Source organism: Lynx canadensis, chromosome A2 (genome assembly GCF_007474595.2).
Source record: "Lynx canadensis isolate LIC74 chromosome A2, mLynCan4.pri.v2, whole genome shotgun sequence".
NCBI lineage: Eukaryota > Metazoa > Chordata > Mammalia > Carnivora > Felidae > Lynx > Lynx canadensis.
The window spans coordinates 145,374,752-145,400,279 of NC_044304.2; the positions used below are offsets into that span (position 1 = coordinate 145,374,752).

General features: G+C 41.5%; 2 protein-coding genes across 3 annotated transcripts in view; both read left to right on the forward strand.

Moving 5' to 3' along the window:
* The window catches only part of STRIP2 (striatin interacting protein 2), a 47,317-nt gene extending 37,665 nt beyond the window's left edge, over positions 1-9,652 (forward strand). For both annotated transcript variants that reach the window (XM_030308420.1, XM_030308421.1), the window contains 3 exons: positions 2,373-2,477; positions 3,566-3,770; positions 7,229-9,652. In XM_030308420.1, coding sequence (XP_030164280.1) covers positions 2,373-2,477; positions 3,566-3,770; positions 7,229-7,479 — 561 coding nt within the window. In that variant the 3' untranslated portion in view covers positions 7,480-9,652. The remainder of the gene's footprint in view (positions 1-2,372; positions 2,478-3,565; positions 3,771-7,228) is intronic.
* Positions 9,653-17,608: 7,956 nt separating this feature from the next.
* SMKR1 (small lysine rich protein 1) lies at positions 17,609-25,293 on the forward strand. Its single transcript, XM_030308426.1, has 2 exons — positions 17,609-17,858; positions 24,792-25,293. Exons 1-2 carry the CDS (start codon positions 17,856-17,858, stop codon positions 24,984-24,986), a joined length of 198 nt encoding a protein of 65 aa, XP_030164286.1. The 5' UTR covers positions 17,609-17,855; the 3' UTR covers positions 24,987-25,293.
* The last annotated feature ends 235 nt before the right edge of the window (positions 25,294-25,528 follow it).

Sequence of the window (25,528 nt, forward strand, 5' to 3'; positions counted from 1 at the left end):
CAAATCTGAAAAGACACCCCATGGAATTAAAAGTCTGCTGGAAAATTATTGTCTGTTAGGTTGGAACAAGGCAGAAGGCTTGAGCAGGGCTTCATGTAGAGCCTGCTGCTGCAAACAGACACCAAGCCTGGGAGCGGCTGTCCTGAGAGAGCCTTTGACTAGCATGTGTTCTTTCAGTGCCCACTTCAGGCAGCATCTGGTGATGCAGGAAGTGGGGCTGGTTTTAGTCAGTGGGGAAGTATTATCAGAAAGAAAAGAGCAAGGCCCTGGGCAGATGAGACTATCTTCAGGAGGGAACTGAGATGTCTTTCCTGGGACTCTTGAGAGTGAGCTTTGAGGAAAAGACAGCCACGATCAGCTTACTTTCATTTAAAACTTCACTTTTGAGCCAAGTGGAGAAAGTCAGAGTAAATCACAGGGTTATTGAATGATCAGAGGTGAAAGAATCTTTTTTTTTTTTTTTAATATTTTTATTTACTTGAGAGACAGAGCATGAGCAGGGGAGGGGCAGAGAGAGAGGGAGGCACAAAATCTGAAGCAGGCTTCAGGCTCTGAGCTGTCAGCACGAACCACGAACTCTGTGATCATGACCTGAGCCAAAGTCGGATGCTTAACCGACTGAGTCACCCAGGCGCCCCAGAGGTGAAAGAATCTTAAAGATTATCTAGTTCAGCCTCTTACAAGAAGCAGGGAAATGATTTATCTACCGTCATACAGCCAAGGCCAAAGCCATAATCCAGGTGTCCTAGTGTGTCTATTCCAATGCTGCTTCTACAAGGCCACTCCCCTACTCCCATACTTTTGTTTTATTTTGTTTTAACATGAGCTCTATGTCCAATGTGCGACTTGAACTCAGACCCCAAGATCAAGAGTCACATGCTCTACCGACTGAGCCAGTCAAGCACCCCCCGTATTATATTTTGAGGTGCTAAGGAATGCAAGGCTTTTTATGCTAGCATATTAGAAATCAAGATAAAGGAAGCTTACAGTGGAGATATACTTAGTCTCTCCCATATGTTCTCTGTTTCCCTTGCTTCTTTAAAAAAATAAATAAATAAACATTTAAGAGTCCATTCCTCTGTTAGCCACACAAGATGGAACATCTGTAGAACCTATCTGTTTTGGGCAAGCTGACTAGCTGATGCACTAGAATGGAAACTCCCATAGAAGTTTCTCTTAGAAGGAAACAGATGGTTCTCCAGGGACTAGTTCGAAACACAATATTGAACATTTACTACAGAAAAGAGAACATTATTTTTAAATAATATTTCTAAAAAGTTTCTATGAAACTTTTTGACCCTTAGTCTTATTTATTAGAATCTAGTATTAGATTCTAATACTCAAAATTCCTGGAGGTTTGTTCCACATTGGATGTATGCCTGTCTTGCTTGCTTCAGATTAATTTGGGAAAGCAGCAGAGGATAATTTTCCATTCTTCAGACAACAGCTCACTTCTACACATCATCTCCTACTCCTACTTTCTCCTATCAATTTGTAGACATGAATAATTTCCAAGATGTTAGTTTGGCCACCATGCATACTCATTGATTTATATAACTTCTGACACCAGTATATTTACAGTCCCCGAATCCAGAAGCACTCTTATTTTTGTCCCTGAAAGATGTTTCTGTGAGTAGATACCTGTTTCTAATCTGACATCCATCTGTTATCTCTGGTTGGGTGCTCACAAGCTATCAATAAACATGTTAAGAGAAACACCTGGTTAGAATTAACCATCTGCCATTTTTGCTTCCGTGCTGGAGAATCAAGCTATTTACTGCAATGGGGTTTGATAAAGGAGGGTGGGGTGATTAAAGAAATTCAATCATAATGAATATCAGATCCATCCAAAAATAGTTTGAAATCTACCAGAATAGGGGCACCTGGCTGGTTCAGTTAATAGAGCATGTGACTCTTGATATTGGCATCATGAGTTCTAACCCTGTGTTGGGCAGAGAGCCTACTTAAAAAAAGAGAAAGAGAGAAAGAAATCTACCAGAATAAGTCCTAGCAGTTACAAATACAGCTTATATAAGTGCAAAGTATATGGAGGTAAAATTCTATCATCTCTTTTCTGATTCTAAAACAGAAAGTTACACAAGAAGGCTTGCTTGAGTGAAGTTCCTATGTTCATGTATCCTCTTTCTAACCAATCCTTGCTCTAGGTACAGTCTTCCGGGATTGGCAGCCGTGTGTTTTCAGATGAAGGGTATTTCATGCTTTGAGGCCTTAGTGTGTGAAGAGCAGAATGATGAGGAGGTAGCGTTTCATAAGGAAAGCCTCACCTAAACTGACCAACTGTGACTTCCAGGTTTCTGTGGGAATGAAAGCCTTGTAGGTGTTGACACAATGGGGGGTCTGCCTTATTACAGGAAGCTGGAGACAACAACCAGTTCTGCTGGAGGAACCTCTTTTCCTGCATCAACCTTCTGAGGCTGCTCAATAAACTGACCAAATGGAAGCATTCCAGAACCATGGTGAGTGGGGCTTCAGATCATGGAGGTGCCTATCTGACTGAATTTTTTAAATTGTAAATATTTATGGACTTCCTGCTTTGTGAACTCTATAGATAGGCACTAAATGCCACATAAGGTGAACACCTCCTAATTCTGGGCACTTATTCTATATGAGATAATTATTCACCAGTCTATTTCTTTATAAGGAGCTGAATATGGACCCTCCCCCAGAGCAGCTCTGGTTGGAAAGTTAGCATTGTTATTTGGATTATAATCACACATCCCAAATGATGCAAGTGTTAAGATTAGTCATTGCAGCATGAATTATGAAAGATTGGAAATGACCTAAAGCTTATTAATACAGGACCAACTGGTTAAATAATGTTGGTACATCCTTATAATAAAATATTATATAACCATTAAAAAGAATGAGGCAGGAAAAAAGAACGAGGCAATTCTATACTGATGTGTAATAATTTTCAAGATATATTGTTAAATAAAAAGCAAGGTATGGAACAATATGACAGGTTATGTAGCTAGCTGTTGTTTTTGTTAATAAAAATAATATATGTGCACAAAGAATTATGTATCCAGAAGATTCTTGAGTAATTGTAACAGTAGAAATGGGACGTGTGGCTGACAGAATTATTTTGCTCTTTATATCATGTACTTTGAATATTAGAAACTTTGAATTGTGACATATAAATGGAGTGATCCCTCTACATTCTTAAAGACTAAATGTAAAGAGAACCTGGACCATAGATTCCCAAAAGCTCCCTGAAGTATTGAGGCCAGCAGGCTTGGCTTAATTTGTGAGATGGGGCGCCTGGGTGGCTCAGATGGTTAAATGTCCGACTTCGGCTCAGGGCATGATCTCGCAGTTCATGGGTTTGAGCCCCACATCAAGGTCTGTGCTGACAGCTCGGAGCCTGGAGCCTGCTTCAGATTCTGTGTCTCCCTCTCTGCTCTTTCCCCACTCATGCTCTGTCTCTCTCTCTCCATCCCAAAAATAAACATTAAAAAAAAAGGATTGTCTCTGAGTTGGAGTTCCAAGAAACTTTAGATCCTTATCTGCCTCTCTTCACTCCCACCCTTCTTTAAATTGGTAGATGCTGGTGGTATTCAAATCAGCTCCAATCTTAAAGCGGGCCCTCAAGGTCAAACAGGCCATGCTGCAACTTTATGTTCTGAAGCTGCTAAAAATACAGACCAAGTACTTGGGGCGCCAGTGGAGAAAAAGCAACATGAAAACCATGTCAGCCATCTACCAGAAAGTACGCCACCGCATGAATGATGACTGGGCTTATGGGAATGGTGAGTATTCTTAGAGCTTTTGACCTCCAGGAGTTGCCCAGAGTTTAAACAAAACTAAACAAATGTGTATCTGTACTCTTTTGGTATGAATTGTTACATATTTTGGATGAGAAAATATGTGATTATAGTCAGGGGCTGATATAACAAACTTTAAGGTACTGCCCCAAATAGCATGTACCCTGGTCCCATATTAACTATAAAAATCCATATTATAGGGGTGTCTGGCTGGGTCAGTCAGTGGAGCATGCAACTAGTGATCTTGGGGTTATGAGTTCAAGCCCCATGTTGGGGGTAGAGTTTACTTTAAAAAATTCCATTTTATGAAACAAGTAAATTAAGAGATAATTACCCCTTTTTAAAACATTCCTTTAAATGACAGGTTTCTCCAAAAGATTTCTAAAATTAAAATAACCTTTTATTATTAAAAAGCAGTTAGAGTGACACCTGGCTGGCTTAGTCGGGAGAGCATGCAACTCTTGATTTCATAGTTGTAGGTGTGAGCCCCATGTTGGATGTAGAGAGTACTTAAATAAATAAACTTTTTTTAAAATGCAGTTTGACCACACTGAGATACCACCTCACGCCGGTCAGAGTGGCTAAATGAACAAATCAGGAGACTATAGATGCTGGAGAGGATGTGGAGAAATGGGAACCCTCTTGCACTGTTGGTGGGAATACAAACTGGTGCAGCCGCTCTGGAAAACAGTGTGGAGGTTCCTCAAAAAATTAAAAATAGAGCTACCCTATGACCCAGTAATAGCACTGCTAGGAATTTGCCCAAGGGATACAGGAGTGCTGATGCATAGGGGCACTTGTACCCCAATGTTTATAGCAGTACTTTCAACAATAGCCAAATTATGGAAAGGGCCTAAATGTCCATCAACTGACGAATGGATAAAGACGATGTGGTTTATATATACAATGGAATACTACTTGGCAATGAGAAAGAATGAAATCTGGCCATTTGTAGCAACGTGGATGGAACTGGAGAGTGTTATGCTAAGTGAAATAAGTCAGGCAGAGAAAGACAGATACCATATGTTTTCACTCATGTGGATCCTGAGAAACTCAACAGAAGACCAGGGGGTAGGGGAAGGGGGTTAGAAAAGTTACAGAGAGGGAAGGAGGCAAAACATAAGAGACTGTTAAATACTGAGATCAAACTGAGGGTTGATGGGGAGTGGGGGAGAGGGGAAAGTGGGTGATGGGCATTGAGGGCACCTGTTGGGATGAGCACTGGGTGTTGTATGGAAACCAATTTGACAATAAATTACGTACATACATACATACATACATACATACATAAATAACAAAAAGCAGTTTGAAAGTACAAGTCAGAAAACTTTACTATATCACAATATTTATGCCCTATTTGTACCACCCAAAGATTGACACTGTTAACATCTTATTAGATATTCTTCCAGGTCTTTTTTTACACACACACACACACACACACACACACACACACACACACACACACACATTTTACTCAAGTGAAAGCAATTTATACATGCTGTTTTATCATCTTTTTTCAGTTAACATTATCTACATCTTTCCATATCAGTATATTTTCATTTTATCCAATAAGTCCAATTTCAGAATTCTTCCTTTGCCCCAAAATATTATTTAAAGTTATTTTTTCCAAGTTATAATTCAACCCAGGGTCACAAATTCCATCTGGTTGTTCTATCTTTTTATTTGTTAAATTTAGCCGTGTTTTGTTTTCGGGGTTTTTTTTTCCCATAATGCTGACTAATTGAAGAACTAGGCCAGTTGTCCTGCAGAATATCCACCTTCTGGATTTATTTCTTGCTTCTTTGTGTCATCATTTACCTTATCTATCTGTCTCTGGTATCATCTGTAAACTGAAAGTTAGGTCTGAAGTTTCAATGGATTCAGTTTAAAGCTTTTAAGCCATAATATATTCTAGGTAACATTGGGAACTGCATATTCTCTCATGTTAGGAGACAGTATAACATCTGGTTTACTATCAAGGTATGATAGATTGACTAGAGTTTGGAAGAATTTATTTTGGAGAGCTTTTTCATTCTTTTGACATTCGCTGTAGTGGGATTTGACCATTATTTGCCTAATTGTATTTAAAAGTTTTTGGTAAGATGACTATGACTTATATTTGCTGAGATTTGTAACCTGTCTGAATTTTAGAGAATGCTGCAGTAAGAACCCAGAGAACTAAGGGAAATATATGATTAGTGGATAACAAGCCAGGATACAACTTCTATGAGACATAAAACACAATTAACTATTTAAATTTTTGTAGATTTTTAAAACACGAAAATGTTTTATCCTGCAAATGACATGTCTGTTGTTGCTGCCATCACGAGCCCAAACCCAATCTGTACTTCCTTTAAAGATAAACCATTAAGGGATGCCTGGCTGGCTCAGTCAGTAGAGTGTACAACTCTTGATCTTGAGGTTGTGTAAGTTCAAGCCCTACATTGGGTTTAGAGATTACTTAAAAAATAAAATCTTAAAAAAAAGAAAAAAGATAAGCCATTGAATGTGGGACATAAGAGATCTGAAAAAGATGTATCTCTAGCCCTGAAATAAGTGTCTGAGTGGGATAAATAGAGATAGCAGATTATCTGTTTTCTATTTTTATCTTCATGGAAGCTTTCACCTCATAATTTTAACAGAAGCTGGCACATACATTTATCATATGCTGGCAGAGGTCGCAGGGAATCAGTAAAGTCTTCAATAATTGGTCCATTCTGATTCTCCTTGTTGTACCCCTTTCCTGCCTCTTTCCATTCCTTGAGAGCTGGTGATTCCGTTCAAATGGGAAACTCTCATCCCCCTAGGAAAGCTCCGTAAAAGGAACTGAATTGCTAGTTTGGAAAATATAATACATATAACTGATAAGAAAGTAAAATAATGAAAAGGAAGTACAGTTAAAAAAAAAAAAAGTTCACCTCCCTCAGGGGCCTTATTTCCTTCTCCGTGGTAATCACTGTTACCAGTTTCTAGACTCTCCTTCCAAAGATAGTCTCTGCATGTACAAGAGTATCTTTTATTTTATTTTATTTTATTTTATTTTATTTTATTTTATTTTATTTTATTTTTTTAATGTTTATTTTATTTTTGAGAGAAAGAGACAGAGCATGAGTGGAGGAGGAGCAGAGAGAGAGGAAGACACAGAATCCTAACCAGGCTCCAGGCTCTGAGCTGCCAGCACAGGGCTCGAACCCACAAACTGTGAGATCATGACCTGAGCCGAAGTTGGACGCTTAACCGACTGAACCACCCAGGCGCTCCCCAAGAGTATTTTTTAAACCAAAGTGGCAGAATGTTATATACTTACTTTGTACAATGCCTGCCCCCCATAAAAAGGAAATTCTGAGCATTTCATTGTTCTTATTCCATAGACCATGCTCTGTGATAAGAGAAGCAGTGTCCTGAGTTGTATACATGTTTTTCTTCCTCTCTTCCCAACACAGACATCGATGCCAGGCCATGGGACTTCCAAGCAGAAGAATGCACTTTGAGGGCCAACATTGAGGCTTTTAACAGCCGCCGGTATGACAAACCCCAGGACTCTGAATTTTCACCTGTGGATAACTGCTTGCAGAGTGTGCTGGGGCAGAGGTTGGATCTGCCTGAGGATTTCCACTATTCATATGAGCTCTGGCTGGAGAGAGAGGTGTTTTCACAACCCATCTGTTGGGAGGAGCTGCTCCAGAATCACTGATTGAGCTCTTAAAAAGCATATGATAGATGGGGGTTGGCTCCAATAAATGGTGCTCTGCCTACCCTGCCCATTTGGCCTTTGTTTCCAGCCCTGGGAGTGTTTGTCTAGGGAAGAGCTGGCCTAGCCCAAGGACATCCAGTGTAGTGCAGGGCCATTCTTGGGGCTTTGGGCCTGGAGATAGTGCATGGGTAGGATCCTGAGTCACAACAAATTGGTCAACCTGCCCTGGGGTGGGTTGGATGCCCAGGTAGCCTTGAAAATCTGCTGGATCAGTCCTGGACAGGCTCTTTTGTGGGACCGCTCCCTGCTTTAGTGTTGCCTAGAACCAGCCTAGCCTTTGCTGGCCCCAAGAATGAGAATAAGTTTATTATGGTATTTAACTCATGATATTCATCATAGGTAATGGGAGGTGCAAGTCATGAAATAGGGAGAACATTTCCTTGTTGCTCACGCTGGATTCCAAGGACTTATGAGAGGTTTGGCAAAACCAACTTTGAAATTAAGTCTGTATTTTAAATTTAAAATTTTGACACCTCTTTCTAAAATTATTATCTCAAAGATGATTTTAGAGCACCTGCACCTTTGTGGAGGACGATGATTTACTATTACCTAAGTACTGCATGTTATAGTAAGGTATATTGTGTAAAGTGTTTTTTCTCTACTCCCAAAGACATCTGTGTTGAATCTGGAAATTATCTTTTTGTGTATTCCTGTATAGTGCATGGAGTGCTCTGCCACAGCCAATATGAAATAGGCCTCCTCTAAGGATGTATCATGTTTTTCTGAAACTACTTCAGTCTTCAAATGATGGAGTACACTGTAGAAAATTATCCTTTTCATCCAATTCACTTTTTAAATGACAAGTAACTACAGGAGGTTTTATTTATTGAGATGGCATGTCCATTTGTGCTCGTGATCGATTTATTTTTTAATTGAATAGAATAGCAAGAGCATCACAGCTTACCATTTTTCATCTCCTATGTTGATTAATGATTTTTTTCCCTTTTTACTGCTAGTGGTTCCAAAGTGTCATGTGGAGATTTAGCAATACTGTTTCTATCTAAAAGTATTGCACATTTCTTTGAAAATATAGGGGTTGATGTACCAACCTCTTTAAACTTCTTTTACAGCAAAATCACATACTTCTCAACAGAAACAAGGTTTTTAGAAAAGCTTCTGATTCAATCAGGATCATTTTATTTCTCTTCTGTCCCCACAGTTATGTTACCTATATTTTCACGCTTTTTTATTTTAAATGCCCTCCCTACTGATATGGACACTACTGAATCTTTTTTATGATAGCACCAGGCCACTTAAATTGCACCGGAGGTCTAGTAAAAATATGATTATTTACTCTGTCAACCACAGTCTCATTTGGAAGTCATGATACAGTTACCAATGATATCCAAAGGAACTAAACCAGAATTCTAACCAAAACTTGGATTTCGCCTCTTTGTGCTGTAGGGTAGCAGCTTTCTGTTTTTATGGAAAGGTCATGAAGAATGTTTAAGTAATGGATGACACTTCTTAAAACAATTTGTAAAGTTTACCTAAATAGGACAGCTATCCTTACTGCAATCAAAATAATTTACTGAGCATATCGTATATGAACCTTATTAATCATTTTAGTGTGGTTCAACTGAAAAGACAATTTTCAAGGAAAGAGCAGTCATCAATCTATTTCTCTTAAAGCCATATAGTATTTAATTTGTGTCAAGAACAAATAAGTTGCCCTTTTAAAAATATGCACATGAATGCTTTCTGAGGCATATAAGTATGCTAAGCTTTAACATTTCATACTTTTTTTACAAATCTTCTCTAAGGGAAGATTAATTCTCAGTGCAGATGGAGAAACTGAGACACCAAGAAAAGTGATTAGTTTCCAATCACAACATTTTTTTCGCTGACTTGCTGGGATAGCATTCAGGGTATTGATAGCCAGCCCCATATGTTAAACTGATTTGAATCTTCTAATCTGAGAACCCTTGTGTGTGGTCAGGAATAAATTCAGATTAACTAGCCTCTAATGGTGATTACTGTTACTACTTAGAAGAACATTATTTGAGTGATTTATAGAGGATTTTTATTTGTGAGTATTTCAGTAAAGTTGTGTTAATTGTTGTTAACATTGTTTATCTACTAAAGCACTTTAATAAAAAGAAATTGAACTGGAGTTAAAAATTGGTCTTTAATTCTTCAAGACAAAAGAACCTTAAATGGATATAAGAAAGGAATAATACATAAAGAGGATGAACATATAAAATCTTGTGTAGTGTTCCCTGGGGGTAGGCTAATACAAACAACTGCAAAATCTCAGTGACTTATGACAGACCCTTATTTCTTGTTCCTGGGTCTAGGGATCAGCTGCAGCTCTGCTTGACTCTTCTCATCCTGGCAGGAAGCTGGCATGGAATAGCTCCTACCTGGGAGTACTATTCTCATGCTAAAGGGCAGAAGGAAGCACCAAACCATACTATGCAAGGACCTGGAGGGTGCCTAAAGCTTGTGCTTGGATGTGGCATAAGTCAAGTTGCTCACATTCCACTGGCAAAAAACAATTCACATGGACAAGCCTAACATTGGGCCAGAGAAGTATATTCTACCTACAAGAAGGCAGTTGCAACCAGACATATGGGTAGATAGTCACAGCAGCTTCTCAGTGAGCTCTTGAGATCGGTGGTAGGGCTTTCTTAGAGATTCTTGAGAATTTCAACAGCGTTCCAGTGAGCATTTGAAACCACCCATTTCAGTGCTTTATGCTGATATTTTCAGTTGTGACTTTCTTGACGTTTTGTGTCCGTAGTTCCCCCCGTTCTTCCACCTACCAGTAATCTTTGTTATATAAAGACAGTTCTCTAAATGAGTGTTTTGATGGTTTCTGTTTCTCCCACATGTAGTTGTGGTGAGTTTAAATTCTTTCCTCGAGGCCTTAAGATGACCCACATTTATGATAAAACTAGCTGAGACTAAAAATGCAGCTATGGTTCTGGAACAAAAATGACACTGGTTCATACAACAGACTCATGACCTTGATCTCATCAATACTATTAATTTTTTAAAATTTATTTTGAGAGAGAGAGAGAGCGCGTGCACAAGTCGGGGAGGGGCAGAGAGAGCCTGGCTCTACACTGTCAGTGTGGAACGCAGTGCGTGGCTTGAACCCATGAACCATGAGATCATGACCTGAGCTGTACCAAGAGTTGAACGCTTAACAGCTGGCCCACCCAGGTGCCCCTCAATGCTATTATTGATGAGATAAGTAACCACCTTAACATTCAGGCCAGGTCAAGTATGAATTTTGCAGCACTTTGGCACTCTGAGAAGCTAGGTGCTAAGTGTGTTTAGGGTGATTTACAGAGGCAAAGAAAGTCCTGTCACTGTTCCAGAAACACTGGGCATGGCCAATTAACATCTGCTCTACCTATAATTCCAAGCCAAACTTTTCTGTAATGGTATGATAAAATGTTTTGTGTAATAAAAATGTTTTGCAAAATATTATGGAATTTATAAACAACTTTTGTGAAAATTCCAGTAGGTTTTAGAGCAGCCACTACTCTTCTTACATGTATTTAATACTAATACATATTTTATAATGCATATTTTATATGATGCTTTTTAACATGAGAGACCTCAAAAATACATTTTAGAGTAAAAATGTCTACAGCATGATTTTATTATCTGTACATAAAGGAAATTTTTTGTTTGCCTTTGGGCCTCTTGTTTTCCCATTTTCTGTCAACCAAAAAAAAAAAAAAAAGAATATAGTAATAGTGAAGAAAATTAACTCCCTAATCTCACCACTCAACGATGAGCTATTTATATGGTGGCAGTATGCAAATACTTTTGGAAAGGTTGGCATGGGGAAGTCCTAATTGGTGATTTTGGGAAAACATATGAGTAACCTTATTTTACTTGTTTTTTCCAACTAATGAGTTTTCAGTAGGCTTGTATTCCTTCAGAAGTCCTGGTGTGGAATGTTGATAGAAGGTAAGTCCTGAGTACCTTATATCTCCAGACACCTTTTCCAAGTGAATGCATTTTCTAAATGTTTGACTATTCTAATGTTATCCTTAAAATGTTAAGCCTCGGGGTGCCTGGGTGGCTCAGTCGGTCAAGCGGCCAACTTCGGCTCAGGTCACGATCTCACACTCCGTGAGTTCGAGCCCCGTGTCGGGCTCTGTGCTGACCGCTCAGAGCCTGGAGCCTGTTTCAGATTCTGTGTCTCCCTCTCTCTCTGACCCTCCCCCGTTCATGCTCTGTCTCTCTCTGTCTCAAAAATAAATAAACGTTAAAAAAAAAAAAATAAAAAAAAATGTTAAGCCTCAATATTTGGAAAATTTTCTATGGAAATGTATTCTTTTTTTTTAATGTTTATTTATTTCTGAGATAGAGACAGTGAGAGCAGAGGAGGGGCAGAGAGAGGGGGAAACACAGAATTCGAAGCAGGTTCCATGCACTGAACTGTCAGCACAGAGCCCGTTGCAGGGCTCGAACTCACGCACCGTGAGATAACCTGAGCTGAAGTCAGATGCTTAACCGATTGAGCCACCCAAGCGCCCCTGGAAATGTATTCTTAAGTAGAAAGGGATCAGAGATCATCTAGGACGATGTCCATCCAATGCAAGAATTTTGATTGGTATCCCCTATGCATTTCACGTTTATCTAGTCTCAATATTTTCACAAACAGGAATCTCACTACGTCATGGTTTCAGTAGTAATAACTGAAATGTCTACAACAGAATTAACTACCTCAATACAATCAACTTATGGTATTACATGAGCCAGAAGAAACATGAATACATCTGTGGAATCCATACTAACACTAGCTATTAATTGTACTTTTCTTCTCCCGTGTATTAGTTTCCTAGGGCTGCTGTAACAAGTTACCAGGGCGTGAAACGCGAAATTGATTCTCTGACAGTTCCATGTGCCAGAAGTCTGAAATCAGGGGGTCAGCCGGACTCCCTCCCTCCAAAGGCTCTTATTGTTTCCTTGCCTCTTCTAGTTTCTGGCAGCTCCAGGCATTCCCTGGCCTGTGACATGTCACTCCAGTTTCTGTCTCCATGGTCACATTGCTTCTTCCTTCTCAAAAGTCCCTCTGCCTCTCTCCTCCAAGGATACCTCTGACTAAATTTAAGGCCCATCAGGATAATCCAAGATAAGCTTCCTTTCTCAAGATCCTCCATTACATCTTTGCCATATAAGGTAATATTCACTCTTTTACTATAAGGTAGTATTCACAGAGGTTTCAAGGATAAGGACACAGACATATCTTTTGGGAGGCCACCATTCAACCTCCTATACCCACTAACACTCATGAGACACGTAGCAGCAAAATTGATTAATTTACTCTTCCTTTTCTATCTTTATTAGAGGTGTAAGGCAAGACCTGAGGAAAATTATTTTTATTTGAAAAATGCTTACAGCTATTGATGTAGTCAAAGAAGATTGAAGTATAGAAAGTTGCAAGCTTAGGTAGAGGATAGGACATGAGGAAGCAGGTGTAAAATTGAAGAATACGTTTAGGTATTTATTGGTGTTTTTGTTAAGAAGATACATGTAAAAGGGTCAAGTAATTTTTCAGAGTACACAATGAAAAATATAACATCCCACCCCAGATCCCTACCTCATTTCCCAGAAGTAATCAGTATATTATTTTTCTATTTTTTTATCCTTTCAGAAAAGTCCCGTGGTAATACCCGTCTCTTCCCCACAACAGTTTTAATCCTCTAGATCATGGGAGCACAACATATTCTGTTCTGTACTTGCTTCTCTCATATTTATTCCAGAGACCTATATTTCCCTATTAATATTGTCTTTAATAACTGTAACTTCAATATATCTAATAATGAAATCATTCTTCCCTAACACTGCTTTTTAAAGTATGTTTCAGCTAAGAAGAAAGGGTAAATGTATGTGTGTGTGCACACACACATGCATCCATATTTGTGTGTGGTGGGGAGGATGAGGTTAAGGGAAATTTACTCAGTTCTCATAGCAATAGCTCAAAGCAACTTGAAATATAATTTCTGACCAGCAGTTCCTCTGGCCATTCAGACTCCCAGATCCTATAAATGTAATGAGATTGTGCCTGAGTGGGCTATGGGGAGGTTTTCAGGCTGTTTGCTCCTTTAGTAATTAGCCAGATTTAAGTTTCAAAAAGCAAGTATTTAAAATGTTTACTTGTACATGTTTTATAGGAAATAACCAAAGTCTTTCTGAGGAACTACAAGAGTACAAAAGTCATCCCATCTCTGCTCAAACACCTTTGGTGACAGTGACTTCCTTACTAAATATGACAATACCATCTGTCCCCTTGCCTCCAAAAGGAAACATTAGTTTGAACATTCTGTAACTTTTTGTTCAAATGCTTAATGGAGTTGGCAGGACAAAGATCCTCCATGTGGACGCCTGTGAAAATATGTCTTCATGGTAAGATGTGAGATATTTTACCCAGAAAGGCCATACGGCATAATGGCTCAGACTGAGGGTGCTGAACCCGACTTGATGAGATATTATATACAGGCTCTGCATCCAGTAACTGAGTGAAGAGCGACAAGTTATTTCATCTCTCTCTGCCTCAGATTCCCCATCTGTAAAATAGGGATAATACTACTGCCTATCTTCTAGAATTGTAAGGATTAAATAAGTCAGTGCGCATATAGTGCTTAGAATAATGCTTGCTGAGGGTGCCTAGGTGGCTCAGTTGATTGTCTTGATTTTGGCTCAGGTAGGATCCCAGGGTTGTGAGACAGAGCCCCGTGTTGGGCTCCTCATTCCCCTCCCTATCAAAGAATCCCTCAGCAAGAATAATTAATAGCCTTTTAATCCTCTAGATCAGGGATCAGCAAACTATAGCCCATTGGCCAAATCTGGCCCACTAACAGATTTTATTCAGCCCATGAGCTAAGAATGGTTTTTACATTCTTAAATCGTTGGGGGAAAAAAAATCCATAGGAGAAAAATATTTTATGACACATGAAAATTCTATGAAATTCAAATTTCAGTTTCCATAATAGTTTTATTGGAATACAGCCACGCTCCCTCGTTTACATGTTGTCTATAAATGCTTCCATTCTACATCAGCAGAGTAGTTGCAAAAGAGGACAGAAGGCCTGTAAAGCCTAAAATAGTTACTGAGTTTGCTGACCCCTACTCTGGATAATTTTGTCTCCTGAATCTGCTCCAGCTGGTCTTTACTGTACCCCAAGGTTCTCACTGCTGGGACCCTAGCGGCTGACCAGAGGAAATTACCTACAAAGAATTTTTTTACCTGTAACTTCCTCTTCAATATTATGGCTATAAAGGATGAAGTGAATGCAGTGCTATACTGTTGAACTTAATGAGATAAAAAGAAAGGAGGAAGAGAGGGAGGGACTAGAGTAGAAAGTAGGAAATGGGAATTTTTAAATGTAACTTCTAAGAAAGATAATGATAGAATATTCTAAGTTTGGATGTTCTAAGAATGCATGCTTCAATTCTGGTAATGTTATTTTTTTTTAAAAGAACAGCACAGTTTGTATTACTATTTATAAAGAAGACATAAGGATATATATTCATAAACAGATAAAATGAGGTAGTGCTATTCTTTTAAGTTTTTTTTTTTTAATAATGTCTAGACCCAATAAGAGTCTCGAACTCACGACCCCAAGATCAAGAGTCACATGTTCTTCCGCCTGAGCAAGCCAGATACCTCAGTAGTGCTATTGTAATGTGAATTTGAATGGTGATCTTAATTTAACTCATCTTCCAATTTACACAGGAAGATTTGTTCAGTTCTTACAGAAGAAACACATCTATCTTAAGTCCTAATCATGAAATGATTCTTAAGTGGGCTGGTATTTAAGAAAAATACATATGTTGTCAATGACTTTTTTTATTCTAAGAGCAGCCTGCACTGTGTTATATAACAAAGTCTTTCAGCCACACACCTCGGCAGCCCTCCTCCCCTCCCTGCAGGTCAGTGCTAAGCCTTTCTCTGGTGCAAAAGCGGAACACCCATTTGGTCAATGGGAAATGGTGCTGCCATTGAAGTCGTTCTGATTATCACTAGACCATTCATTTTATGTCCTGCCTGTCCACTGGCATGCTTTTTTATTTTTCAGCTTATTAGGGTATAATTGACAAAACTGTAATATATTTAAAGTGTACAACGTGATGATTTGACACACATTGTGAAAGGGTTACCACAACTGAGTTAACACATTCATCACCTCACTTTTTGTGTGTGTGAGAACACTCAAGTTCCACTCTTAGCAATTTCCAATTATACAATACAGTATTATTGGCTGTAGTCACCATATTATACACTAGACCTCATTCATCTTACAACTGAATTTGTACCTTTTTACCAGCCTCTCCCCATTCCATTTTCCCTAACCTGGGAATAAATTTATGTCCTTTAAAGCAAGGCTTACTGGAGATGCTTTGAATTCACAAAGCTTTTTCACATTCATTCCATCATACCGCCTTCACAGCAACCCAAAGCAAGAAAGTGAAGCTCGGAGAATTGCTCAAAATTGCATAACTAATAAGTAGTGAGGCCAAGTTTTCAACCCACATCTTTTGGCCTCAAGCCCAGGGTGCCTTTCTGAATGATTTTAGTGTTTAATGTACCAGCTGGACGGATGGACATTGCTGGCTTTGACTCTGCTTGTGGGAACTTGGATAAGTTAGTTACTCTCTCTGACTTCATGCAAATTGGAGAACATAACAAACTATCACACTAGTTGTAGTGAAGCAATGATGCCATAATGTGTACAAAGTGCTCAGCAAGGTGCTGGACATCAGTGCTCCTTCACTGCTAACTATTATTTGCAATACGAAATGATGAAGGTCCTTTAAGGTCTAGTTTAGAATGATAAAAATGTGAAAGGGGGGATCCATAAAAGAATTTACAAAGGATGCTTGGCCCTTGGACTCATCACTGGAGACAGGAGTTAGTGATGACAAAGGGCGAGAGACTGGGAGAGTAGTGTTGCTACTGACAATGGAAATGGAGAGGCTGACAGAGGGAGAGATGCCCTAAATCCAGGGAATAGTGTGGCCTGAAGACTGGAGCTCAGATGGAGGCCATTCTTTCAGACGGTGGCCGTGTCATTCCAAGGCAGGTAGTCACTGACATTATCAGATGAGCCATCAGGTGAGGAGACACTGAGGAACAGCAGAGAACTAAGGACTGGACTTTGAAATCTGCCAACACTTGGAGTGCAGCAAGAGGCAGATAGACATGAGATGACTGAGGTCTGGATGAGCAAGGAGCATGACGCACATGTCAGAAGCAAGTGGGGAGACTTACCAGGAGTAGGGGAAGTGGGGAGCAACAATTAACTTAGGCTCAGACGTCAATGAGAATAAGTCACCCCGGTTGATAGAATGAAGGGGATAATACTTCCTACCGAATCATGACAATTTTTCCATTAGTGTCTCTCACTTCTGCTGCAGCTTACAAAAAATGAGTCTAAGAAAGGTTGCTCGCTGTGGAGAACACAGACGTATATCGGGATGAACTCACAAGGTTGGCAGTGGAACTGCACCCACTGTGGCCTTCCTGACTCCCATTTGGGGCCTAAGAACCTTTTTCTCAGGCTTTTTCTCTCTTGGAACCTGTACCAGGCTCTATATGAACATTCCCCCCATGTTATTCTCACTTCAACCCTCAAAGGCTTTATCTCATTTTCCAAAACAGGTCATGGAGTCTTCGAGGACTTCTCCAAGGCCAAGCTCAAACAGAGGAATTGGCCCACCCCAAGGCCAGAACCACACCCGCCCCGCGCGCCCCTGCCCTGCCGGGTCAGGCCCCCCAGCGCGAGGCAGGGCTTCCGGGCACCAGGGGCCGTCGTCGCCGTCGCTCGAGGCGAAGTGACCCAGCCAGCCGCGCGCTCCCCGGAAGGCTGGCGCGCACTCCCGCCTGCTCGCTAGGACTGCCGGGTGAGGCCCCACGACCGGGCGCCAGGCCCCGGTGTCCTGGCAACAGGTAAACATTGAGCGCCCCGCCCCACGCGGCGCGCCGCGCCGGGTGTTCGTGCGCGCGGCCAGCAGGCGCCCGTGAGCCCGGTGCTCCCAGCCCGCGGGGCGTGCTCGCCGTGAGTCGCGCAGTCAGCGGCCTCCGTGCGGTGGGTCTCCAGGCTCCGCGTGGCGGCAGCTGGGTGGCTGGCTGCCCCCTGACCCCGCCGGGCTCCCCTGAGCGTCTGGGGCTCCTGAGAAGCGTGGCAAGGCCCCGGACCCGCGGAGGTTCGCTGTGGAGTGCGGAGGCAGCCCGGTGTGCGGCAGCGATGGGCGCGGGGGTGCCGCCTCCAAGTGATGCGGAGAACCGGGCTCTCTGTTTCAGGATTGGGAACCCATGCCACACTCACCTGCTCAACTGAGGAATTACCATGGTAATACACGTCTTATTTAAGTATAAGAGATACCGAGGCTCTCGCCAGGTTAGTTTAATACCGTTCTGCCTCATCGAGGCACGCTTTAGCAAGATTTGTTACCCGCGCCACGAGATTGGCGCCTTCGTCTCCTGTCGTTGGGGGTGGTGTCCAACCTAGTGATCTGAACACTTGGGGTATAAGGATGATGGGAAAGACGGGTTCCCCAGGTGGTCTGCGCGCGTCACAGGGGACAGCCAAGCAGAATCAGCCTGAGCCCTCTTTTTGTGAGGTTTCGTTCTTTGGTTCTGTTGAGCCACTTTCGTAATCATATGTGTGGGCAATAAAGAGAGGCTGGTGCAGTGCTGTGAAACCCCAGGGTGCCAGTACGTGGCAACAGCGACTGGCCCATGCCCTTACCTCCTGCTGCCGCTGCCTTCTGGGGTCCCTTGCGGGATTCTTCTCTTCGGATTAAGAAGTAGAGAATGAGCCCTGGTGCGATCCAGACTGCCGGCTCTAAGGAGTGAGTCTCTCTTCCAACCCTAATTTGAGGAAAGACTTTGAAGGAAACCTTTAGCAGAGGAAATGCTTGCATTTTATGCCTGGGAAGGCTTGCAACATCCTTAAACTTCTATCTCCCCTCCAAGTTGTTGGCTCACAGAGCTCCATCTTAAGCCAAACCACTCTGAAATGTTAAACCTTATTTCCCACTTCCTACTGGATCTCTCCACAAGAGAGCATTTCCCAACTGTGTTCAAAATCCAGCTCCTTTTTAACCGCTACCTTCTCTGCATTTTCCAATGGCATGTTGATTCTCCTGGCCTCAAACTCCTAAACATTACCGTTCATCAGCCCTCATCCAGTCATTTCGACCTGCTTCCCACTCTCTCTGCCATTGGTCAAGTCCTGCCCTCCTTACCACCTACCTGGATTCCAGCAGCAGTTCACTACCTCTGTCCCAGGGCTCTCCATCTCTTTTGGATGCCAGGTTGATGGTCCCAGAATGGCTGTGACCTTGTAACCCCCACCCCACGTCCTCAGGAATTTCTACTGTCTGCTCAACTAAGTACCGCTCAGAGTTCGGGGTAAAAAGGCCTCAACCTCTTGAGCTCTATTTGCCATATTCTCTGCTTTAACCAAAACAGAAAACACATTCCACACTAGACTCACATTCTTTTCGAAGCCTCCTGCCCCATCTCAAGCTACAGATCTACTTTTCTCCAAGATGGGCCCTCCTGCTGCCGTATTGCCCCCTAAGTATCTATGACCCTCTATGCCTCACAGAGCTTCACCTATTTCACCTTGGAAAGCCTCACTCCTCACCCCCATTTGACTGTAGTATAGAAAGGTGTTTGGTAAATCTGTGTTCCTTCTACTTCATTGCATAGTAAAAGCACTAAATAGATGTCTTTTTTAAAATTAATTTCATTTTTTAAATTTTTTTAACGTTTATTTATTTTTGAGAGACAGAGACAGAGCATGAGCGGGGAAGGGTCAGAGAGAAAGGGAGACGCAGAAAGCAGGCTCCACGCTCTGAGCCACCAGCACAGAGCCCGACGCGGGGCATGAACTCACAAACCGTGAGATCATGACCTGAGCCGAAGTCGGACGCTCAACCGACTGAGCCACCCAGGCGCCCCTAAATAGATGTCTTTTGATTTAAATTGTGTCATCCCCCGGGTTACTTTGCAAGGTTGGTATTGTCATTTTCTTTCAGAGCCCAGGGAACTGAAGCAAAAACGGTTCAATAAAGCCATTTAAGCTAATGGATTTCCACTGCTCCTCAGATAAAGGTTAAACACTGTAGCTTCAAAGGTCTGCAGGCCAGAGTTGCACATTGCCTACCTCTCCAGCCTAAATTCCTCTCACTTGGCGCCCCCCATCATGGTTGCTTATAGGCCAGCCACACTGACCTTTTTTGTGAGGTCCCTTCAGTTTGGCATGTGCCCTCCAACCTCAAAGTCTTTGCACAGGCTGTTTGGGAAGTCCCTGCCCCTCAGCCCACAGGCGGCTCTTCAGGAACCCTTCATGTCCCAGATTGGGTCACACCCTGCCCAACCTGTGTCAGCGGAATGCCAGATAACCTGGCCTCTCCTTCACGGGAGAGGGAGTGAATGTGTTTGTAATTTCTCCCTCACTGGAGAGTAAGCCTCATGAAGACAGGAGCCCAGAACTGCAAGTCCTGGTGTTCAGTAGATATTTGTTAAATATTTGTCGAATGAACGAAGGAGCCCCTCTTAAAATTCAGAAAAGCAGCTATCTACGTTTGCTTTCTAAATCCTAGGACTGTATTACATCTGAGTTGCAATTTATTCACTCGGCAAGTATCTGTTTGTCCCAGACATTGGTCTAGGCCCTGGGAATTCAAGTGGTGACCTCATAGACAAACCTCTGGTTAGGAGACAAACAATAAATAAACAAAATAGCCCTATGACATAGTGGAGTGTGCTTGGGGTAGGGAGCTAGAAAGTGACAGTGCTGAGGGGGAGGCTGGGAACCACCTGTATCCCCTCCCTGCTTGCCTTGGACAGTCCCAGTTTATGTTTGTTGAAGTATCTTGGTTTGGGCAAGAAATTATATGGTCACCCTAGTTATAGATAGAATATAGATACAGCATCTGAGAGGTTTTTCTAGAGAGGTGATATCTGAGCAGAGCCCCACATGAAGAGAAGTAACAGGGCGGGATCAGGGGGATCAGGGAGGAGCGGGGCAGGTTAGGGAACTAGAAGGAGGGCCAGTGTGGCTGGAGCCAAGTGGTCTTCATTAAGCAGTTTGGAGAGTTTCAAGTCACGAGTTATGTGTTCTGCGACTGGGAACAACCAAGGGCCATGGAGTTGTATTAAGCCAACCCAACCAGCTGAGAAACTGAAAGTTTTCACTCGCTTACAATAATTTCTTAACAGATTTACTGAGGTATAAGTGATGCACAGTGAACTGCACATATTTTAATGTACAATTTGATCAGTTTGGCATCTGTCGCTCCCATTGAGCCATCACCACAATCAAGATGACAAGCATGTTGATCACCCCCGAAAGTCTCCTTGTGCTCCTCTGTAATCAGCCCTTTACTCATTAAAAAAAAAAAAAAAAAGTGTATTTATTTATTTTGAGAGAGAGAGAAAGCCAGAGAGGGGCAGAGAGAGAGGGAGAGAGAGAGAATCCCAAGCACTGACAGTGCAGAGCCCTATGGTGAGCTCAATCCCACGACCATGAGATTATGACCTGAGCCAAAATCGAGTCGGATGCTCAACTGATTGAGCCACCCAGATGCCCCCAATTTTTTAAAAAAATTTTCATGTTTATTTATTTTTGAGAGAGAGAGAGCATGAGTAGGGGAGGGGCAGAGAGAGAGGGAGACACAGAATCCAAAGCAGGTTCCAGCCTCTGAGCTGTCAGCACAGAGCCTGGTGCGGGGCTTGAACTCATAAACCATGAGATCATGACCTTGAGCTGAAGTCGGACACTTAACCAACTGAGCCACGCAGGCACCCACCAAGATTTTATTTTTTAAGTAATACCTATACCCAACGTGGGGCTTGAACCCACAACTCTGAGATCAAGAGTCAAACGCTCCACCGACTGAGCCAATCAATTCCTTTTAAATTCACTCATGTTGTAGCATGCGTCAATGGTTAATCCTTTTTATTGCTGGGTGGTATTCCAGTGTATGGTTATACCCAGTTTGTTTATCCATTCACTCACTAATGGACTTCTGAGCTGTGTTCAGTTTTTAGCTATCACAGATAAAGTTACTATGTACATTCCATGTACAAGTCTTAGAATGGATATGCACTTTGATTTCTTTTGGTAAATACTTTGCAGTGGAATGCCTGGATCCATTCCATCCATCCGTGGCTGGATGAGCGTGTACTGATATCTCATTGGGGTTTTAATTGCATTTCCCTAGTGACTTAGTGTTGAGTACCTTTTCATGTGTTTATCAGCCATTTGTATATCTTCTTTGGGGAAGTGTCTGTTCAGATCTGTTGGCCATGTTTTGGGGCTGGTTTTTTTTTTGTTTTTTTTTTTACTGTGTTTCACGAGTCCTTTATTCTCGATGTAAGGGCTTGATCAGATATGTGATTTGCAAATATTTTCTCCCAGTCTGTGGCTTAGCTTTTCATTTTCTTAACAATATCTTTTGAAGAACACAAGTTTTTAATTTTGATGGTGACTCTATCAATTTGTTCTTCTATGGATCGTGCTTTGATGTCATATCCAGGAAATTTTTGCCTAACCAAAGGTCATAAAGGTTTTCCCCTGCATTTTCTTCTAGGACATTTTGCTTTTTGGTTTTAAGTGTATGAGCCATTTTGAGTTAATTTTTGTATATGGTAAAAACATTGGATTAAGGTTCTTTTTTTTTTTTTTTTTTTTTTTTGCAAATGGATATTCATTGTTCCAGCCCCACTTGTGGAAAAAATTATCGTTGTGGGATCATTGAGCACGACGGTCAAGAAAGAATTCTTGAGACATTTTAGGTGCAACTTAGTAAGTTTACTTAAGTAGCACGGAGACAGGACCCTTAGGCAGGAAGAGCTGCGCTTTTCCTGAATGAAGTTGGTGGTTATATGCTTAGTGCTCCAACAGGAGGGTATGTGCAGAGAGTATTAGATCGTAAATGTTTTCTTCAAATTCTACGTGTAAAACTACTTTCGCAAGATTTCTCTTGTGTGCATCATTCAGCTTGATATTAACTCTTGGTGAGATTCCCAGGCAGTCATGAGACCCTTTAAAAATGTAGCAACCATTAAAAAAAAAAAGAATAGAGCAACCAGTGTGTATTTGATCCTTATCAGAACTATGCAGGCTATAGGTCAGCCTTCTGGGCTAAAGAACATTTTTCTGCATCTGTCTCTCATCAATTGTCCTTGTCCTATTGAATTGCTTTCGCACTTTTGTTGAAAACTAGTTGTTCATATATGTGTGGACCTATTTTTGGTCTCTTTATTATTTTCCATTGATCTATGTGTCTATCTTGACACTAATCCCATACTGTCTGGATACTGTAGCTTTATAATAATTCTTGAAACAAGGTAGAATTAGTCCTTCAGCTTTGTTTTTTCAAAGTCCTTTGCGTTTCCATATGAATCTTAGAGTCAGTTAGCCAATTTCTACAGAGAGATGAGAACTTTGAACGAACATATCAAACCTTTGTGCGAGTTTTAGTCATCAAACCACTTTAGAGATTAAAACACATTTTTTTGTCAGTTATTCCAGGTAAGTCGTATGGTTGACATGCAAAAAAGTGTAAAATCATCAAGAAAGCCAAGACTCAGAATTTTTAGGAGCTTATGGCAATGTGCATCCTACACCCCCAGGGGATGTTTTACCAGGAGGTACTGTTATCATATGGGTTTTCATATTGTTGTTGTTGTTGTTTTTAATTTGGATTTCCACCTGAAAGCCAGGCCACTGTGTTGCAAGATACTTCTCATCTTTGTTCCTGGGTTTTCTATCAAGGAGTGTATTCCGTTTCACTTAACAAAAATGTATTTTAGTGTTTTTTAACACATTGCCTGTGTTCCTCCTTGTTTAGCCTGGGACATTTTTAGAGTGAGATGCTATCAACATAACATCTATTTTATACAAACATTTAGCCCTCGCGGATGTTCTTGATAACTTACACTCTCCCTTCCCTTGTCTAGAAGAGTCACTTTCTAAATAATATACTCCCTCCTGTTCTTTTATGTATGGGTGGGTCATAGGACATGAGGAGTCAACTCAGCTTTGTGTGGCTGTAGCAAAACTTCAGACAGTTTATTCCCAGATTAGGATGGGATCCATTCCTCTTCCCAAAAGGCACCGGCCTGGCACTGTAGTCATGGCAAGAGCGCAGGTGCTGGGCTGCTGGCCACTGGTTTGCAGCGTGGCCTTGTTGAGCCTCCACTTTTCCATTTTGAAGACATAAATAATGTCTCTCTCCGTCAAAATACAGCTCAGGGGGTTAGTGGTGATAAAGTGATGGGAACAATCACTTATTGTTTCCTTGAAGTCAGACGCTGCGTTAAGCGCCTTACATTCATGTCTCCGCCCTCACGACTACTTAATGACGTCGAGACTACAACATGAGAAATGCCAAGCAAAATGTGTGTTTGCGTCCCGATTAGCTAATACTTTTAATTACATTTTTATCACGAAAGATTGTATGCATACACAAAAATAGAATAGTAAAGTGATTCCCCACATATCCATTTCTCGGACTCAAAAATTGTCAGGATTTTGCCACATTGGCTTCATCTGGCCTTCTGTGGGGTGGGGTTCAAGGGGGAGCTGCAGTATTTTTATTTTTAAAAAGTTGTTTTTTAATGTTTATTTATTTATTTTTGAGAGAGAGAGAGCGAGCAAGCAGGGGAAGGGCAGAGAGAGAGGGAGACAGAATCCCAAGCAGGCTCTGTACTGTCAGCACAGAGCCTGACGCAGGGCTCGAACCTAGAAACCATGAGATCATGGCCTGAGCCGAAACCAAGAACTGGATGCTTAACTCACTGAGCCACCTGGGCGCCCCGGGAGCTGCAGTATTTTAAAGCACATCTGAGGCCTTCTTTCATTTCATTTCCACAGATTTTAGTGTGCATCACTGAAATGTGTAAACATTTTCTTCCATGACCCAATAGAAGCCATTATCACACCTAACAGAATTAATAATTCCTTGAGATTACCAAATTTCCCTGATTGCCTAAAAATGTCTTTTTATAATTTGTTCAAATCGATGCAGACAAGGGCCACCTGTTTGTTACATTGGGTTGGGTCTCTTTTTAATCCGGGTGCTTCACTTGTTGAATTCGATTGCATGTGACTTCTCCCACTCCCAGCAAAAGTCTTTATTATTGGTACAGTTTTTTCCTTTCATGAGTCCTGCCCCCCCCCTTTCAGTTCAATAAGAAATGTTGAAAATTATGTCAAGGTTATAAAAACTAATTTATGCCCTGTGAATATACTTGTCTTTGAAAGCCAGGTAAAGGGAAACAAGGAAAAGGCCCGGACAAATCTCGCGGGAAGAAACAGAAGAAACCGGAAGTGGACATTCTCAGCCCAGCTGCCATGCTGAACCTCTACTACATCGCCCACAACGTTGCCGACTGCCTGCACCTGCGAGGCTTCCGTTGGCCCGGTGCTCCCAAATCAAAGGGGAAAAACAAGACTTAATGGCGTTCCACAGAGAGCAGAACTTGGGGAAGAGAAATCGGGAAAATACAACTACTGCAAGCAAAATAGACTTTACCGAAGACAACTTGAGACGCAAGCTAAGTGTGCTTTTCTATGGTAATTAATGATAAAGAAGTGCATTTGACTTCCCAGCTAAATGCAGCTACAGTAAGCCAATTTGGTTTTTCAGAAGAAGTTAAGGGGGAAAAAAGTCTGAGTAGTTCCTACTCAGGAATTGCGTGGTGGAATTGACAGGATTTTTCAAATTATAATTCTGGGTCAGAATTAAACCTGTTCTCAAAAGGCAGTTCTGGCTCGAGTGAATTGTTTTCGTTTGCCAAACAGGGTTTGTTATTTAGAAAAGGCGTGGCAAAAAGCAGAGGATTTGCTTATGAACGTCCCTCTCGTGGGCACTCTTTCCCCATCTTTTTCAGGAAAAATAAATACTTCGTTTCTATAATTTTCTTCTCAGCCGTCTGACTCTTGGCTGATTTTAATTAGCCAGGGACACCGGTGGAGACTAAGATTGTCACCCCCCTGCT